Below are 19224 nucleotides of genomic sequence, written 5' to 3'. Positions count from 1 at the left end.
CCAGGATGCCAGGTGGCGGACGACCAAGCAGAACAATCGGGAGGACGTCCGGGATGCCAGCCGTTGGACAACCAAGCAGAGTGATCGCGATGACCAGTATAGCGGATGATATTGAGTCTGTATTGCTCGTTGAGTGAAGTTCGCTTTGCCGTGTTCGGCCGCTCATGTCTCTCGTTACTCTCTAGTGTCTCTGTGACTCAGCCGGAAATGCGCACAACAGCGTCATCTCTCAGTTCAATAGTTTAGTTATGTGTAAATAAATTGTTACTTTGCATTGAAAAGCTCTATTTGTCTTGATGTTTGTTATTTTGTAGAAGGAAAACATTATTCAGATGTTTGGAATGTCACAAAAGCAAGAAATAGCTGTGTTGAAGTCAAAGTTATATTTGAAATGTATGCTTTTACAAAAAGCTCAATTTCTCTTTTTTTCATCAGAAAATTGCTCAAACTAAGCTATATTCTAATGCTGATTTCTAAAGAATGGAAAAACATGAACTAACTTTTTTTTCCTGCTGAAAGAAGAGTAATCTTTCTTTTGGTGGGTTCCATGTTTATATATCAATGGAACAGAATTTTCTGTGGGCCTTTCAAAATCAGTCAAAATCCAGTAAAACGGCCAGGAGCAAAGGGGGTTGCTCCGGTGAAAATGGCTGGGAGTGAATGAGTTAATCACATGACTGCATCATCGGTCTGTTCAATCACATGGTGTCTTTAAGGCACCATAAAAATTTAGTAGGCCTATCTGACATAGAGCGCTGGCGTCAACATGACTCAAAAACGTGGATTTTAATTAGTGTTGCACCGATACCACTTTTTGGCCCCGATTCGGCTGATACGATACCACTCCATTTATATATATATTTGCACTATACTGTATATATATATATATATATATATATATATATATATATATATATATATATATATATGTACACCTGCCTAAAACAGTTTTTTTTTTCAAAGAGCTACATGCTTGGATGTGAAATCCAAATCCTATCATGGCTTTGTCAAGCTGCTGCTTACCTTTGCGAAACGGAAAAGACTAATACAAAGTAAATCCTGTAAAAAAATTTTTATTGCATACCTGGTATGGATGACAATAAATACAGCTTTGGCTCTCAATGGCCAAAATAGTGCTAAATTGAAACATATGCAGTACTGTGCAAAAGTTTTAGGCACAGTACTGTATATATGTTTTTTTAAATTATTAAATTTATTCGGATCATGGAAGCTTCTACTTGGGGAAGATATATACAGTACAAAAGTTTTAGGCAGGTGTCCTGCCTAAAACTTTTGCACAGTACTGTATAATAAAAGCCCAACAGTAAGAAAGTAAAAATACATTCATAACAAACTCTGGATGAGCTGAATAAACTTTTTTTTAAACCTCTCAAAGGCCAAACAGTGCAACTTTCATAAAATAAATGATAATAGTAATTGACCACAGCATCCTGTCTCTCAATTAGCCTCCCTCTTTGTGCACCAGCAGCAACATAACTCATTCTATAGCAACGCACAAATGCAAACAGCGCACACACATACAGTTTAGCAACTTAGCGTACTTTGTTTACTTTTGAAACAGGTCTCAAATTACTGTGCCTTTTCTTTCAGTAAAAAACAAGAAAAGTAAAGTACCTTTGACTTCGGGATGCTCCAGTTGAGCAGCAATAGCTTGGCCAGTGTGTGTGATCCCTTGAATTTATTGGCATGAAGTACTGCGCTTTCCAGTCAGCTGTCAAGCTAAGCAGGGAAAGTTGGGAGACTTGGGTGCTCCAGACGACGATTGAAAAGCTTATTGTCCCTGCCTTCTCCAGGTTTTCTAAAACATGTTTCGTTACTTTACGTTTTAGTGCAGGATAGTCGTCTCCTTAACGTATTTGCGACTTGGGACCTTATACCGTATTGGCTAGGATATAAGACGGCCCTGATTATAAGACGACCCCCTCTTTTTCAAGACTCAAGTTTGAAAAAAAGACTTTTTGAACACCAAATTAATTTTTATACAGAAAATAATTACAGTACATCTGAAACAAATGATTATAGCAATATATTTGAGAGAAAAAGCATGTTATTTTGCCTCATTCAAATCTTAATATCTGAACATTTAAATATGTAAACTAAAGTGCAATCACATTTGTAAATGACTGGCTTCTGGTGTTTGAAATGTAAATAAACCAATCTGTTGTGCTAATGCAGTTATTGCAATTTTGTTGTTTCAACCATCAAAGTGAAGTCTAACTAACTGTAGTCTTGAAACAAATCTGAATAAGGAAAAACATTGCAATAAAATAATGCAAACTGGTTAAACTTGAGAGTAGCAGAGATGTGTCATGACAGAACATCGCTTCAATGATATCTGGCGCCATCTAGTGTCGTGAATGGGTATAATGTCTAGACCGTGAATATAAGACGACCCCCACTTTGTCAGTCTTATTTCAATACAAAAAAACATTTATCATCTTATATTCGGGCCAATACGGTACTTAGGTTCTGCGTGAGCCATAAAAAGCAGGATTTCCACATTTTGAACAAAGGCAAGGGGCAGGTTACAGACAACAGTCGTTACAGTGATTTTTTTTCGGACATCTGTCTTGCTGCTTCACTCTTCTCGTTCCACTGCCCAGGGTTTGTTGCTGCGGTCCATCCCCAGTCATTGTACTCGATGCTGAAACATTCCAAAACCGCCGACATTTTCTTCTCTTACTCCTATTTTTTTTCCTCCATATGAAAAAGCTACCCCGGCATCACAGAGTGTAGTGATTGTCAGGAGAAAAAAGGCTGTGTTCAGTGTGTTACCGGACCGGTAAACGGTATCGGCGCCCTGTTTGTTGGTACTTGCTGATACCGATATCACCATTTCAGGTCGGATCGGACGCCCCTTCCGATACTGGTATCGGTGCATCAGTAATTTTAGTCTCTCTCCCAGTTTTTATTTGGCACCGGTTGACCACGAAAAAAACGGAGATATGATCTTTTCAGTTTCATAATAAGAAATGTTTTCTCCACTAGAGGGCACTCATGCTCTTTGGACAAATAATGCTTCATTTCTGTAGATTTTTCTCTCTCACCAGAATACAATTTTTTAAAAAAAATCTTTGGCTTAATGTTATGCAATAGGTTATCGTACAGTATAATAATAACAGTTCATATAGATAACTTTGTGCTGAGAAAAATACCATTGTTAAAAAAAAAAATATATCGTAAGCAGTTACAATGTTACTCATTACTTGAGTATTTTCACCAAAAACTTTTTTACATGTATATTTTTTGGATGACTACTTTTACTTGATTAATATTATTTTAAAGTAATGCTACTCTTAGTTGTGTACATTTTTGGCAACTCTACCCATCTCTAAAACCCTCTGTCAGAGAACAAGGAAATGTGCACTTTGTTTACAGTCAATCTTCATGCATACCGTAAGCCATTTATGAAATTTTAAGTTTGGCTCACTTCAGTCATAACTGCAGAAGTGAGATGCCTTGCCAAAGCACTCCCGAAAAGAGTGAACGGTTTGACATCAAAAGCTATTGCAAATAAAACAACACAAAGATGACCAACTTCATCCAGGTCACACTCATCTTGACCTATATTGTGCATGTGTTAGTGTACACAATTGCAATCACGCCGGAGATCAATTTTAAGCTAAACAACTGAAAAAAAATCTGAAAAAGTAGTGAAAAAGCAACAGTGTACGTTACAATTATCCTTAACTTTTATGTAGTCAACTTGAATTTTAGATGAAATACAGCACTTTGAATGAATACATGGGCTTTGTATAATATACATGAACATTTACAATGATACATTACAGAAAAAGTACAATGTGAGTGTTACTATGGCTTAGTGTATTTACATTTCTATCTCCAGTTTTGTTTCATGTATTGAGAGCAATAATATGGCACGGTACATTTTTGTGAAGATGTCAAAAACTGAAAATATGAACAAATAAAGAATAAAACTATTCTCTCACTCTGGCATGAGACAAAGCGGACCAGGATGGGATTTTTCCAAACTTACGTGAAAGTCAGTACAGAAATACTGAATTTAAATTAGATCTACTATGATTCATAGGAATCTCTGATGTCATGTAATTATTGCACTAATTTCAGATGAAATACATTTTATCAAAATCTTTCAAATGAGGCATGATTCAGCTAGTTTGATGTTCATGGGGTTAAGCGCTGACCTCAACCAAACACCTTTGGGTTGAACTAAAGTGGCAATACTGAGGCAGAGCTTCTGAAGGTGTGACTGACTTCTTCGGGTCCGGTATGTGTAGGGGCCAGTGTTTTGATACTTGAGTCCATTTATGAACTCACAAGCTTCAGAAAATGCCATTGGCTTTCAGACTAGCGTTCTGCAGCAGAAAGGTTTCAGTGTACAGTAGAAGCAAGAGAGAGCAGGACGGGTTGCTTCCAAACTCACATGAAACTCAATACAGACGTTACGCTACAGAAAAATACAGTGCAAATTTAAAAGGTCCAGGGTGGGCCTCTGGTAGTCCTGTCCTTTATATTTCCCAGATCTGAACTCTCAACATGTATGTGGCTACAGGTACATGCCATTGATGAGGTAGTCTGACTCCTCTGTGGTAAGGGGCCGCGCTTTCTTCAGCTTGTGGCGAACGAGCCTTAGGCGACAGGCAATCATGAGCAGCAGCAGGGCGGTTATGATCAGGCCCAGTGCAAGTGGAAGAATCGCACCTGGCAGGGGAGAGACGCGTGCAGGACAAACGTTAGACTTGAATGTGACACATTAAACATGCTGGATGATAGCTGAGGTTCTGACCTGACTCAGGAATTGGATGTCCTCCTTTCACGATAAATTGTTTGGAGACTGCAATGTCACTCTCTTGGTTCTCAGAGACTCTAGAAGCAGCTTTGAACATGGACAAGCACAAATTTGATAAATTGGTATGACAAAGTAGCTGAACCTTTTGGAATTTCTCACATTTGTGCATATTATCACCATTGAATGTGATCTGATCTTGGTGAAAATCACAAAGATAAAAAAAAAAACAGCGTCTGCTTCTTGCAATAACTTCAACCAGACGCTTCCTGTAGCTGCAGATCAGGCACATCGATCAGGACTAATCTTGGCCTATTCTTCTCTACAAAACTGTTGGAATTCAGTCAGATTCCTGGGATGTCTGGCATGAATTGTTGTCTTTAGGTCATGCCGCAGCATTTCAATGGGTTTCAAGTCTGGACTTTGACTTGGCCACTCCAGAACGCGTATTTTGTTCTTCTGAAACCATTCTGAAGTTAATTTACTTCTGTGTTTTGGATCATTGTCTTGTTGAAGCATCTGTCCTCTTTTTAGCTTCAACTGTCTGACAGACGGCCTCAGGTTTTCCTGCAAAACATCCTGGTAAACCTTTGAATTCATTCTTTCATTAACAAATGGAAGTTGTCCAGGCCCTGAGGTAGCAAAACAGCCCCAAATCATGATGCTCTTTCCACCATGCTTCACGGTTGGGATGAGGTGTTGATGTTGGTGAGCTGTTCCATTTTTCCACTATACATGACGTTGTGTGTTACTCCCAAACAATTCAACTTTGGTTTTATCAGTCCACAAAATATTTTGCCAAAACGTCTGTGGAGTGTCCAAGTGCCTTTTTGCGAACATTAAACGAGCAACAATGTGTTTTTTAGACAGCAGTGGCTTCCTCCGTGGAGTCCTACCATGAACACCATTCTTGGTTAAAGGTTTACATATAGTTGATGTGTGCACAGAGATATTGGACTGTGCCAGTGATTTCTGTAAGTCTTTAGCAGACACTATAGAGTTCTTTTTTTTACCTCTGAGTATTCTGCGCTGAACTCTTGATGTCACCCTTGGTGGACGGCCACTCCTTGGGAGAGAAGCAACAGTGCCAAACTCCCTTCATTTGTAGACAACTTCTTTGTCGATTGATGGACATCCAGACTTTTAGAGATGGTTTTGTATCCTTTTCTAAGCTTTATACAAATCAACAAGCCTTTATCGCAGGTCTTCAAACAGCTTTTGACCGAGCCATGATACACATCAGGCAATGCTTCTCATCAAGACAATTCTTACCATGTGTGTGTTTTATAGTGGGCAGGGCAGCTTTAAACAACTCATCAGTGATTGAGCCAACACCTGACTTATTTTGTTTGGTAAAAATTGGTTTCAATTGCTCTTTAATTCTCCTTAGGCAGGGGGTTCCGTTACTTGTTCTTCCCCCTTCTGTAATTGTTTGCATGCTATCCTCATTAAAATATAAAAACCTATAAATATTTGGGTAGTTTTAGTTAAAGCAGACTGTTTTTTTTCATCTGTGTGATTTTGACAAATATCAAATCACATTTGATGGTGATTTCATGCAGAAATGTAAGAAATTCCAAAAGGTTCAGATACTTTTTCATACTACTCCACCAAGACAACTTTGTCAAGAAACTCAATATTTCAAAAACTATTCAGTACCTTTTTCGTTCTGCTTGGTGACAGGAGGAGACACAGTAGCTGGCTTAAAACCCGGACCTACACAGACAGAAACACATTTACAGATCTGAAAATCAGCAATGCAACAAGGTCAAATACTATTTTAAAAAATCTCACTTTTCTGTATACATTCACTGACGCAATCCAATTCTTGGAGGAAATTGTTATGGTTGCCCTGGCAACCACCGTATAGGAAGCTTTTGCATTCTCCCGCTTCATGGTCATAGTACCAGCGTGGAAAAGTGCCCTTACAAGGTCCAACAACTGGAGCAGTGATACATGGGTCTATGGAAACAGACAGCCAGACGAAACATAATCAAATTATGTTGACGCTAAGGCTAGACAAGAAATGCACTGTAACATTATTCATTTTCTGTACACATAGCTCTTAGGTATCTTAATACTTAAACATATTTAGCATTTTCAAAATACTCTGCTGTGCTGTATGTATAGGGCTGAATATTGACTATTGTGCAGTTTGTGAAGGTACTGCTGAGTGCTGAGGGTGCAATTTTGGATTATCTCAGACAAATACAGGGATCAGATGGCAGCAAGGACAGAGACGCTTTGTTCAGCGGGTCTGCAAGCACAGAGCTGTTTTCTCATGGAATGTTCAAATGGCTAATGGGTCTGCCAGCATTTAAGTGCTCTGCCATGCCTCAATGACCGCCTACAGGGGCGCCATCTGCATCCATGTGCGGATAAACACAAAAACACTCAATGCAACACTACAAAATGAAATGGATGACCATAAGGTTTATGATTCTTACAGAAATGGAACAAATTAGATAGAAATGAATGCTGATCCAAAAACAGATTTTGGGTCATGAATGCTTGTATGCTTATGGCAAATATAATGAGAACTAGGATAAGAAAGCTCTATCAAGTATTCAGAAAATAATACTCTTTTAGCTACCAGTAATTTATCAGTCTGTTCATTGTTATTATTGTGATTTACTTTTTTTCTGCACAACTCATAGCATCTTAGAAAGGCTTGACTTGTCAAAAAAATGGAATCAAAATATCGGAAAGGTAAGTAAATATAAGAAAGTAACACCATCCGATTGAGTATTAAAAAATACTAACGCTTAAGAACTATTTTATGCAGCTCTTAAAAATATTAAGCAACTGCTGCCAATATTATCCTGCTATTTACTGTAATGTATATCATTGAGTGAAATTAACATTTTTGTTGTATTCTAAGACAAAATATTGTTACTAGAGCAGCCATTTACAGACAATGAAAAATGGTCAAGACACGCAAAATGTAGTGTTTTTTTTTTTCTGGTCACTCCATTGTTTTTCAGAGCTACGATATACAAAGCCATAGGTCATATATAAAGTAATGTATATAATATCTGCATAATAATGTGGATTGGCCTGCAATTGGCTGGTAACCAATTCCGGGTGTGGTAGCTGGAATAGGCTCTAGCACCCCCGCAACCCTTGCAGATAAGTAGTATGGGAAATAAATGAATTAATAATGCGGTTGTGCTGTAGCGGGGAACATCCTTAGTCACCAGTCCAGTGCAGGTATATATCCCTAAAGAAATATTAAAATTACGCATTATGCTTAGCCATTTTTCGAATAAAGATCTTGGATTAGCTATGACCGAACAGTCTACTCATACATTTTCAAAGTTACATTAAACAAACAGAAAGCACCAAAACTACCTTGATTGTTTGAATCTTGCTGTCTATTCGGTGGAGGTGTGACTTTGCTCCCCTGCTGAGAAAGTCTGCTGCTCTCATCTGTCTTTCTGGCTTCAGCCCGTAGTACAGAACTGTCTACAGACTCTGCAGTGTGTGTCACTGGAAGCTGAGGAATGGGCAGACCCTCAGCATGGGTCACTGACTTCCTTCTTGTGTCGACTAAGGAAAGATTTGAAAATTGAGATGCAGCATTTCATGCCACGAACAAATATTCATGTGGAAATATGACATTTGCCTACAGTTTGGACAGAAATCTTCATCCGATCGATCAGGACAATGCTGCTTCCCATCACAGGCAAACGTGATGTCAATACAGCAGCCATCATCACATTTGAACTGGTAGTTTGAGCAGTGTCCAGTACACACTGTCAACAAAACATACAAAAAAAGCAAACGTTATCCTTGAAGCGAGAATTAAATGTAGTATAGCTTTTACCTTCTGCTTGGTGTTTTGGTGCCAACACTGTAACAGACACATTGTCGGATGTCTTCTGGCCTGATGTGTCGGTAACAGTCATCTGGAAAGTGTAGACACCTTCCTGCAGACCACTGATCTTCAGTAGCCCTGGATGAGTTGCCTGCAATGCACAAACACAAATTAATCAATTGATTAATTAATTGTTAACTGAAAAATCTATCTTGTCTTTATAATTGATGTCTAAATGGTTATTTTATGTACAGTTTATGTGTCCTGTGAGTGACTGGGCAGTCACACCTAAAGTAAGCTTGGAAAGGGTACAGTTCTCTAATTAGGAAAAGTGGTATGGAAAATTGGTGGATGGATTGGAAATCTAAAAAAACAAAAAGCATGTTAGAAAATTTAAATGCTTTTTGACAAAGTATTTACTGTAATTTTCGGACTATAAGGTGCACCTCACTAGAGGCCGCCACCCACCAAATTTAACACGAAAACAACATTTGTTCATAGATAAGTTGCACTCCAGTATAAACCGCAGCTGTCCTCACTTTATTATGGGATATTTACACTAAAAAATATTAATCGGTAACACTTTATTTGAAAGTGGCGTCATAAGACAAAATGAACCACCATTAAGCTTCGGACCAATTGGCCGCAAAGCTTTGTTGCTTCAAGAAGCTTCATTTGGCCATCACTGCCCCCTTGGGGGAGACAGTCAACCTCTGCTGTCAACACTGTTGTCGTCCAACATGCCTCCTGGCATGCATTGCAGCGCAACAGATTCACGTTCTGTGCTAATTATTTAATGACATCTGCCATAAGCATTCATTAATGCCCATGATAGTGTCCTGTCATAATTATGACAGTCTTATAGCAGTCTTATGTCACTGCTGTCAAAGTGTTACCTATTAACCCAAATAAATCAACAAATAAGCAGCGCTGGACTATAATCCGCAGGATTCAAAATGAGGGAAAAAAGTACCCGCTTGTAGTCTGAAAATTGCGGTAGTGTATATAAATGCTTTGGAAAGTAATGATTGGACCGAATTCTGGAAAGTAATTACTGTATGCACTCCATACGGACCATTAGTTAATGAGGGCATATTTTACTACAGTGGAATATCATTGCAATCTACACGCACAAAAATCTATTAAATACAAGTGTGCGATAAAAAAAATAAAATACAATGGACCTGCAAATTACTTCACTTCAAACCCACAGATACACAGATTTGCTGAATTGTTTCCATTTTTCAATCAACCTTGGAAAACGGCTTATATGCAGTTTATTGTTTATTTAAGCTTTCTCAGGAAGGAAGCGGGGTATACCTTTAAGCAGCATACATTTTTTCTTTGATAGTTTTGATAGTTTCTTCTAGCTCACTCCTTAGCTTCAAAAAACATATGATATGTAACTTTAACTAAACCCCGTCAAAAAGAAAAAAAAACCTTATCACTCTTTGCTTTATATTACAAGCAGAGCATGTTTACCTCGAGTTTCAATGTTCATAAAAAGCAGAACATGATGACCTTGAGGTTGCCTCTTGAGCTAGGCGTGCATGAGATAAACTCTTTATCTCTTTCACCAAGCATTTTGGAGCTCTGGCCACAAGCCATTCTGTTGACTTTACAGAAGCAAACACAAACACAAGCTGACGCTCAGTGAGTCTCCTCATACAGCTAATGCAAACATTGGAATTGTGTATGTTATTTCTCATGTTTAAAGCTTTATTTGTCCCTGTCTTTGAATTCAGTCAATTTGCTCAACGTATGAATAATGAATGATCCCAACTCCATCTGCTAACCTTCATAGTGATGGCTGTGTCTCCCTTGACGAGAGTCCAGTCATAGTGACTAATCCCATGGTCGTCCACACTGTCGCGGCCATCTAAAACTGCCCAGTCGGTGGGCAGCTGGATCATCACATCCTGTCCTGCGTCGCAGCGAGGACGCTCGTCAACCTCTGCAGCACAAACATAAAAGGTTTTATTCTACTAACACAGAATATTATCAAGTTTTAAAAATATATATTGTATACTGCAAAATTAAGTGTCCAAATTAATAAATTATATTTTTCAAATTAATCAATCATGGAACACCTTTTAAAAGAAAGACGTTACATTGTTTATTGCGGCAAAAAAAAAGCCCTGAAATGCCATTCATTAACGAACCAGTCAGTGTATTCCAGAAAGTGCAATAAATAGCTGTTAATGTGTGTTCAAATCCTGTACTGTACATGGTGGCAGAGTTATAACTCTATAATCTGGGTCATAAACTTTGACTCCCTGGATAACAATGGCAGCCAAAGAATGAAACTACTGTATGACAGCTCACAAGAGATGTATACTCAAAAAACAAAACATTAAAATAAAAGATAAAATATAATTCCCAGAGCAAAATACACACAGGCCACACTTATTACAATTTAAGTCTTCTGTAAGGATGTCTCAATTGCATATTTTTGCACTGGAGACCAATTTACCTGATTTTGAGAATCTGCCAATACCGAGTCCCAATCCCATACCGAAAAAATAAAATAAAATTGAACAAATGTTTTAAACATACACTGTCCCACTGTGCCGACTTCATAATGTGAATTATTTTTAAACAAGAATAACTTAGAAAAATGCTTGTCTTTATCAAATGCTTCATTAAGTGAGTCCACTCAAATCCACTCATGCTTTGACGCTCACGCTACTGAGAACAGCCTCTCACTTACACAATGAGTTGCCACAGCACACTCCCGTTAGTGTGCAACAAGCTAAATGATGATTGACATATTTGTACCTTTGATCGTAGAGCTACCAAGCTTCTCTGGCAAGATCAAAGCTACAAACCTGTCAATCATTGTTAACTTTAAGTAGCTCCAGTGCACTGCTGACCAAGAACAGCAGTAGGATTGAGAGTGAGAGGCTGTACGAGCATGACCAGATAAAAAAAAAAAAAAAAAATTAAAACCCCCTTGCTTTTCATCCGATTCCGATCCTCTGAAAAATGGCGCGATCGGCCTGATTTCCGATCAGTGATCAGATCAGGACAGCCTTAGTCTTCTGTTTGATTTAGTGTAGTTTTAGTGACGTTTAAAATGTTTTAATTAATTTTATTCTATTGAGAAATATGTATATTATTCTTGGCTTTTATTTTAAATTTTCATTTATTCATTTATTCAATTTGTTACTATTTTTTTCCCCCAAAATGGATCCTACAATTAATTAATTCATTATATCTAAAACTATTTAACGTGATCCCTCGCTACTTCGCGCTTCAGACTTCGCGCCCTCAGTCCATCTAGGATTTTTTTTAAATTAGAAAAAATAAATACAGATGAGTTTTCCCGAGCCGATCGCATAGTCTCACTCTCCCTCCCTCCCTCTCCCCACTTGTATGAGCCATATTCCTGATTTGTGTTATTATTTGGAATTTTACTCCTTACCACAAGGGGCTGTTAATGGTGTCTGTCCACTGACCTGGAATCAGCCCCGGTCCACTTAAAATGATAGCTAATAATGTCACAGGTGTTGGTGGTTAGGAGGGCAAAACAATTTTTGACTGCGGCTTAGTGTAGCGTGCAGGAAAGGAATGTACTAATTTTGTTTGTTCTGTTGTGGATACGTTTTTGAGTCTTTTGGTTTGTTACTTTTATTTGGATAAAAAGCATTTGAGATAAGTTACAAGATGCCACCTAAATAAACTACTGGAAGTGAGAAATAGAATCAGTGTTTGCTTCACTTTTTCAGCTGCTCTGGGCGCACATCATAACTAACTCCTGTCATCTAGTACTTGACTAGGTACTGGGCTTAGTCAGTACCCTGCTCTTTGTTGGTCAAGCAGTGCAATGGAATTGCTTATTAAAGTTAATGGTGACTGACAGACTGTTAAGGTTTGATCTTGCCAGAGAGGCGAACTTTAAAGCACCTTAGCTTCAATCACCGTTTAACTTGTTAAAAAAGTTGCTCTAGCAACTCATTGTGTGGAAGTGAGCAGCTAGAGCGGATTTGAGTGGACTCACTCAATGAAGGATTTGATAAAGCCAAGCATTTTACTACTTTATTTTTGTTTAAAAACAATTTGGTGGGTCAGTAACATGTTTAAAACTTTTAATTATTACATTTAAAGTGCTTAAAAACTATTTATTAAAATACACACACACATATATATATAAATATATTAGGGCTGTCAAAATTATTGCGTTAACGGGCGGTAATTAATGTTTTTAATTAATCACGTTAAAATATTTGATGCAATTAATGCACATGCCCCGCTCAGACAGATTTAAATGACAGTACAGTGAAATGCCCACATGTTAATTGTGTTTTATGGAGTTTTGCCGCCCTCTGCTGGCGCTTGGGTGCGACTGATTTTATAGGATTCAGCACCCATGAGCGGGCTACAACAATGTCGGGCTACTAGTTTATTTTTTTAGTGAAATTTTTACAAATTTTATTAAAACTAAAACATTAAGAGGGGTTTTAATGTAAAATTTTCTAATACTTGTCCTAACATTTATCTTTTAAGAACTACAAGTCTTTCTATCCATGGATCGTTTTAACAGAATGTTAATAATGTTAATGCCATCTTGTTGATTTATTGTTATAATAAACAAATACAGTCCCTATGTACCATATGTTGAATGTATATATCCATCTTGTGTCTTATCTTTCCATTCCAACAATAATTTACAGAAAAATATGGCATATCTTATAGATGGTTTGAATTGCGATTAATTACGATTAATTAATTTTTAAGCTGTAATTAACTCGATTAAAAATTTTAATCGTTTGACAGCCCTAATATATATCCAGGGGTGCACATATTTTTTTTTGCCCAGGTTCTCAGAGGAGGACCTGGCGATGTGACTTGGTCCTCATTGAGCTTGAGAGCCGACCCGCCTGATGCGAAAAAATTATGACAAGCTTTACTTAGAGCCAATTACCTTTAATTCATTATATAAACAATTAACGCTTGATTAACATCAACTGGCACAACAAAATTGCCATTACTTTGAAGTGAAAAGTAAAGGAATAAACATAAAAGCACTAATTCAAAATAAAAGGCATTCATATGCGACTCCCACATTAACTCCAAGCCTTTGTAAAAGTGGGATGTCCTCCTCATAAGAGCTCATTGAACGTGCATGTTTAGCTTTGTGAAATGCGAGCAAAAACACATTTGTCAGTTCATGGCGCTTTCCTTCAATGACTTTTTTCCGCCACTTGTCCATAGGGCGAGTGGGGTCCTGTCTTGACATCGATAGTTTTCTTAATTGCCACATGCTCTGTTTTTTTCGTGCTTTTCAAAGTTTGGATGGCTAAAATTCTTTGACCCTACATAAAATGCGCTGCTCTTATTAACGACATTGGGATTCTCACGGCAAATGTTGCACCACATTTCCATGCGAGCAGCATTTGCTTCTAGCCATGGTACCTCCTGCCGCCACTTTTCAGCAAAAGTCCTTTTTTCCGGTAGCTCCGGTGACGTCCGTGTCGTCCGTCTGTCTTTTGACGGGGGTGGGGAAACACGGAAGTAATTACTCATGGGGCCTGCCTCTTTGACATTTCGAGAAGTGATTTTCTCGTGTCCGCCGCAAATACAGTGGTCAGCCATCGGTACCCAAAAGCGTGTGGAAACCGTTGAGGCCCAGCGCATTTGTCTACCTCCAGTACGCATGCGCGCATGCGGACCACTTATGTGCACCCCTGATATATATATATATATTATATAAAAGTTTTTTCTAAATTATACGTTGGGGAAAAAAGTGAAAAAACATGTCATATATTTATACACAGGGTGATTCAAAAAGATTTTTTAAATTTTTTTTATAGCAGTTAGGCTTGAAAAGCTCAGAATTGTCAGACAGAAGGACTTTAGCAGTGTCTTGAACCGCATCTGGGCCGAACTCCTCGCTGAGAATGGCTTTGCAGGCAGATAGTGTTAATATTTCAGCCACAGTGTGGGACATTTTGGATTTAGCACAAGTTCAGCAACAAGGTAACTGGCTTTGAGGGCTTCCTTATTTACCTTTGTAGTTTTTCTCAAAAAAGTTGCTTATTTCTCTGTGTTTTCACGAAGGCAAACAAAATAGTCCATCGACTTGTTTAGAAGAGATGGGTGTTTCGCTTGGAGATGACATAGCTGCTCGTGTCGCGTTCAAGAACTACTTGGATTTCTAGCCATCAGCCACCTTGCTGTCCTCGACAGTGTATTGGAATAAAACACAGGGAGGATTGACGGTCGTCACATATGGATAAAATGGAAAGGACATTTTCGTTTATATCGACAATTGACGAGTCTAATCATATGATGTACACAGGCATGAAAATGGGTCAGGGGTTAAAAAGGTGAGAAGGGTGTGGAGGACATATGTTCCGGCGTTCTGCCAAAATGTCTACATCGGCGAAACGTCCTATATGAGGCGAATTTGATACCCAAAGTACTACCGTGCGCTCTCAACTTGTTTTGTTTAGATGCATACAGGCAGAATGTACTAAAAAAATGCCTTAATAAAGACTTAAATGTAGTTATATCAAATAAGGACGGTTTAAATACACTACGTGACTAATGTGGTCAACTTCTTTAAAGCTACCACAAAAAAACACAATGGTTAAAAGTATGAGAGGGTAATACATGCAAAAAGTATTTTTGAGGGGATGAAAAGGTAATAAAAAACTCAATAAAAACAAAAATAGTGAGTACTCGCCGCTTTTAATGTTGTTTCCTGTTTTTGTTCCTACTGTAAAGCGTCTTTGAGCATAGGTAAAAGCGCTCTACAAATAAAATGTATTATTATTATTAGAGCTGTCAAAATTATCGCGTTAATGCACGGTAATTATTTTTTAAAATTAATCACGTTAAAATATTTGACGCAATTAACGCACATGTCCCGCTCAGACAGTATTCTGCCTTTTGGTAAGTTTTACAGCAAGGTTTTTTGTGCTGTCTAACAGCGAACTCTTGTGGTCGCTTTGCGACATGGTTTATTGCTTTCTTGCCAGTTCAATATGGCTGCACGACGTCTCGGGCTGACGCCTACGTTGTAATGTTGTGCTTTTATGATCCTTGGACAAGATTTGTCCGTAAGTATGGTTGTTGTAAAGAATGTACATATTATGTTAGTAAGTGAAATGTTATATTTTTTGTATGAGACGCTTTTTGTTTATGTTTAGTGAACCTGTATAGCGTGCTAAGCTAACGTTCTTGCTAATGCAATGCTTGTGTACTTTTTGTTGTAGTTTCACTACGGTCTAAAGAGGACAGTGGTTTGAGGCCATTTTATTAATAAATCAGATGAAAAAGGAAGAAGTCTGATTATTAAGGCGTCGTTCACTGGCTGTCTAGCTTTGGAAAAAGTAGACGCTTCGGAGTGAGGACAGCATAGACAGATTTAAATGACAGTAGAGTGAAATGCCCACTACAGTCCTTATGTACCGTATGTTGAATGTACATATCTTATCTTTCCATTCCAACAAATTATTTTACAGAATATATATATAATTTACAGAAAAATATGGCATATTTTATAGATGGTTTGAATTGCGATTAATTGCGATTAATTACGATTAATTAATTTTTAAGCTGTAATTAACTCGATTAAAAATGTTAATCGTTTGACAGCCCTAATTATTATTATTAACTGATCTGCGCATGCGTGCGAATGTTTGCGCAAGAGCACTGAACATTGTTTAGGACGTTTCGCTGCGTAGCAAAGAATTGCCGAACACCTCTACACTGTACAACCAAACAAAATACTATATCTAGCTCTGTCGAACCACACTGTGTTTCAGTAATCTGCAGGAGGCACCACAGACACATATACCTTGTGCTGGCCATGTTTTATATAGAAACAAAATTTACTTTGAAACTAAACGAGTTAGGTGTTCAACACTGCACGAATGTCGCACTGAAAAAAAGGTGCCACACGTCCCTGAAATACAAATTACAATGATATTAGAAAGAAGCTTGTGTTTCTTCTTTTAAATACCGTTAAATACACAAGCTTGACGCTAACTTAACGGGAGCTATTTTTTCACCGGATATTTGGCTAGCTGTGGCAGTGTTCGACACAAGCTGCAACAAACGGCAGTAACTTTGTTATACCGCAAAATATGACAAGGATTGAAACCATTACCCACCAAATTCAATACGCTGGCAAATGCATTCATCTTAAAAAATATTGGGAGTGAGACCTCTCTTCGTCCAGCGAACGTGAATTTGTGCTTAGGGCAAGATCATCTGTAGCAATTAGCGATATTTGACGCTATCCTTTTTTCCACTTCAAGCTTGTTCCTCACTCAGCGGCTGTGAGACTTCAATTAAAACCTCGACGAAGTTGCTCTCCTAGCTAAGCCTAGGCTAACATTCTTTTTTGTAAGTTTTTAATTAGTTTTTATATTGAATTTGAAAGAAAAAATGTGTTTTGTTTTTGGCGAACTTTTTCATGGTGCTAATCTGTTGAAGCTACTCACACATGGAAAAATACTATTGTACAACGTTTTAAATGTATTCATTTTGTATATTTCAGTTACCACGATTTGAGAGCTCAATAAATTGAAGAAAAGTACGTCTTGTGTTTTGTTTTTGGGTTCGCTGGAATAGCGTCACTGACACACACCGCAACAAACGGGGGAAGGGGTGAGCGCTGCCGCGCGACTTTTGGTTGTATTTTTGACACACGAAAAATAATAGCAAATCCCGTACTACGGTGTGACAGATCATTTTAGTGGTTTTGAAACCGCAATGTTTTCATACCATGGTAAACTGGTAACCGGCACATGCCTACTCCCGACCCCCCCCCCTTAAAAAGTTTCTCCTCGGATCAACACAATTCACGTAGGTCACGCTTTTTGACTTCAAAACGGCAAATTTCGCCGAAAGGTGAGAGATTTTCATACCTGTGTACAGTAGACATGCTGTGGTCCACGCTGTCGCGGACAGCAAGGTGGCTGATGGCTAGAAATCCGTGCAGGTACAACAGAAATACCTTGCTCATCTGCACACGACCGAGAACTTTCTTCCTACTGCAACTCCACCCGACGAGATAAAATGTGATATTGGATAATTTCCCGCTGCACACCTGACGATCCCTCACGGCACACTAGAGTGCCGCGGCACACCGGTTGAAAAACACTGCTATATGAATGTAATTAAAACATTTATGGGGGAAAAAAATCATAATTCGTGCACGAAAGGATAAAAAAAGGTATAGTGAACGTAACATATACCTGCCGAAGTGCCGATCATTTAGAAATTATGTGAAAAAGACACAAAAAATGATATTTAAAAATTGTATCACCGAACTTGATTTTTTTTTTTTTTTTTAATTCAGTGAAACTTCTTAATAGAACATGAAGTACAACTGTGAGTCGTGTACATCCCACCTTGTGTCTCATCCGCTTCCCCCGGCCTACGTTCGTTCTCTGTTGTGCCTCCGGCGGAGTCCGACAGAACGCGTCCCAGCGTGGCGTTCACTTGTCGGCTGTGCGAGGCGAAGCCCTTCTGCAGTGCGAAGGAGCAGACATTTTGCTTCCGGTAGGTGCAGTTGAACAGGTAGCAGTTGAGGCTGTCCCCGGCCTGCCTCGGCTCCTCCTGGACAACCGCCACGGTGCAGTGAGGCTGAGCGCAGCAGGCGTGCACGCAGTCCCTCCAGGTGTACACTCGATCCGGAGCCATTAGGAAGGTGGCCCCCTGTTCGATGGAGGCCTTGGCCCGGATGATGCTCTCCCGAGCCGAACTGAAATCGCTCACGCAGGAGTCTGCCACCTCGCTCGGCCGGTACGTCTGGTCCTGTTGAAGCTGCTTGCGGAACTCCTCCAGTAGCTCCTCCACTCCTGATATTTTGGATTTTAAGTCTGATATGGCCGACATCCGAGTGTGGATAGGCTGCACAACGCATAGAACAAGTAGCAGCAGCGGTGGGGTGGCAAAAGCGAGCCTCTGTGAGCGGTGATGCTGCATCACAGCCATGTTGTTTACTTACAAAAGACCACTCCTTGATCCCACTGCTGCGGTGAGAAACATCGGGATGGCCACAGCAGGCAATGATGATGACTAGCCCGGTTGAGGAGGACAAAAAGCATCTACCCACTACTACGTCATACAGTCGTATCCGAACTCTAAATCCTATTGCATAATGGGGAGGGGTTGTCCTGTGACGATGCTAGAAATCTGTCGTTGTCATGGTGATGTAATGTACAGCTATAGTCGTACACTTCATACATTATAATAAATACCCCCCCCCCCCCCCAACACACACACTATAATTTTTTAACTATAAGGCGCACCTGACTATAAGATGCACCCAGCAAACTTTACAGGAAAACAGTATTTATTCATATTCAAGCCGCAAAGGACTATAAACTACAAGGAGAATTACACTTAAACATTACCCATGTCAGGGCCGGCCCAGCCTATACGCAGACAATGCAGCTGCTTAGGGCCCCTGACCACTAGGGGGCCCAGATAGGGGGCAATCTGGCAATTGTTTTATATTCTATTTTCTTTACTACAGTTTGCTTTATTTGATTTTTGTGAGTTTTGATACTTGATTACAAGCTTAAAAAATAAAAGTTCTTCCTTAACTTCTTTCTTTCCTCTTTTAGAAAAAGGTTTGGCATTATCTACTGTAAGTACT

At 38.9% G+C, this 19224-nt stretch overlaps 1 protein-coding gene across 1 annotated transcript; it reads right to left on the bottom strand.

The window, feature by feature from the left end:
* Positions 1–3633: 3633 nt before the first annotated feature.
* Positions 3634–18725, bottom strand: lrp11 (low density lipoprotein receptor-related protein 11). Its single transcript, XM_057823620.1, has 9 exons — positions 17972–18725; positions 10403–10560; positions 8616–8757; positions 8419–8544; positions 8141–8338; positions 6584–6751; positions 6449–6505; positions 4790–4879; positions 3634–4704 (listed from the first exon to the last, which is right to left on the bottom strand). The coding sequence occupies exons 1-9, from the start codon at positions 18555–18557 to the stop codon at positions 4550–4552; spliced, it is 1680 nt and encodes a 559-aa protein (XP_057679603.1). The 5' UTR covers positions 18558–18725; the 3' UTR covers positions 3634–4549.
* Between the last annotated feature and the right edge of the window lie 499 nt (positions 18726–19224).

This window comes from Corythoichthys intestinalis, chromosome 19, assembly GCF_030265065.1.
Source record: "Corythoichthys intestinalis isolate RoL2023-P3 chromosome 19, ASM3026506v1, whole genome shotgun sequence".
In the NCBI taxonomy this organism is placed as follows: domain Eukaryota; kingdom Metazoa; phylum Chordata; class Actinopteri; order Syngnathiformes; family Syngnathidae; genus Corythoichthys; species Corythoichthys intestinalis.
Note: the sequence above shows the minus strand (reverse complement) of the source record. Positions and strands in the feature narration are given on the sequence as shown.

Coding starts and splice junctions, on each gene's coding strand:
- lrp11 (XM_057823620.1), bottom strand. CDS start 18,557: ATGGCTGTGATGCAGCATCACCGCTCACAGAGGCTCGCTTTTGCCACC. Junction 10,561..17,971: donor GGAAGCGGATGAGACACAAG/GTGGGATGTACA, acceptor TTTGTGCTGCAG/AGGTTGACGAGCGTCCTCGC. Junction 8,545..8,615: donor ACCAAAACACCAAGCAGAAG/GTAAAAGCTATA, acceptor TTTTGTTGACAG/TGTGTACTGGACACTGCTCA.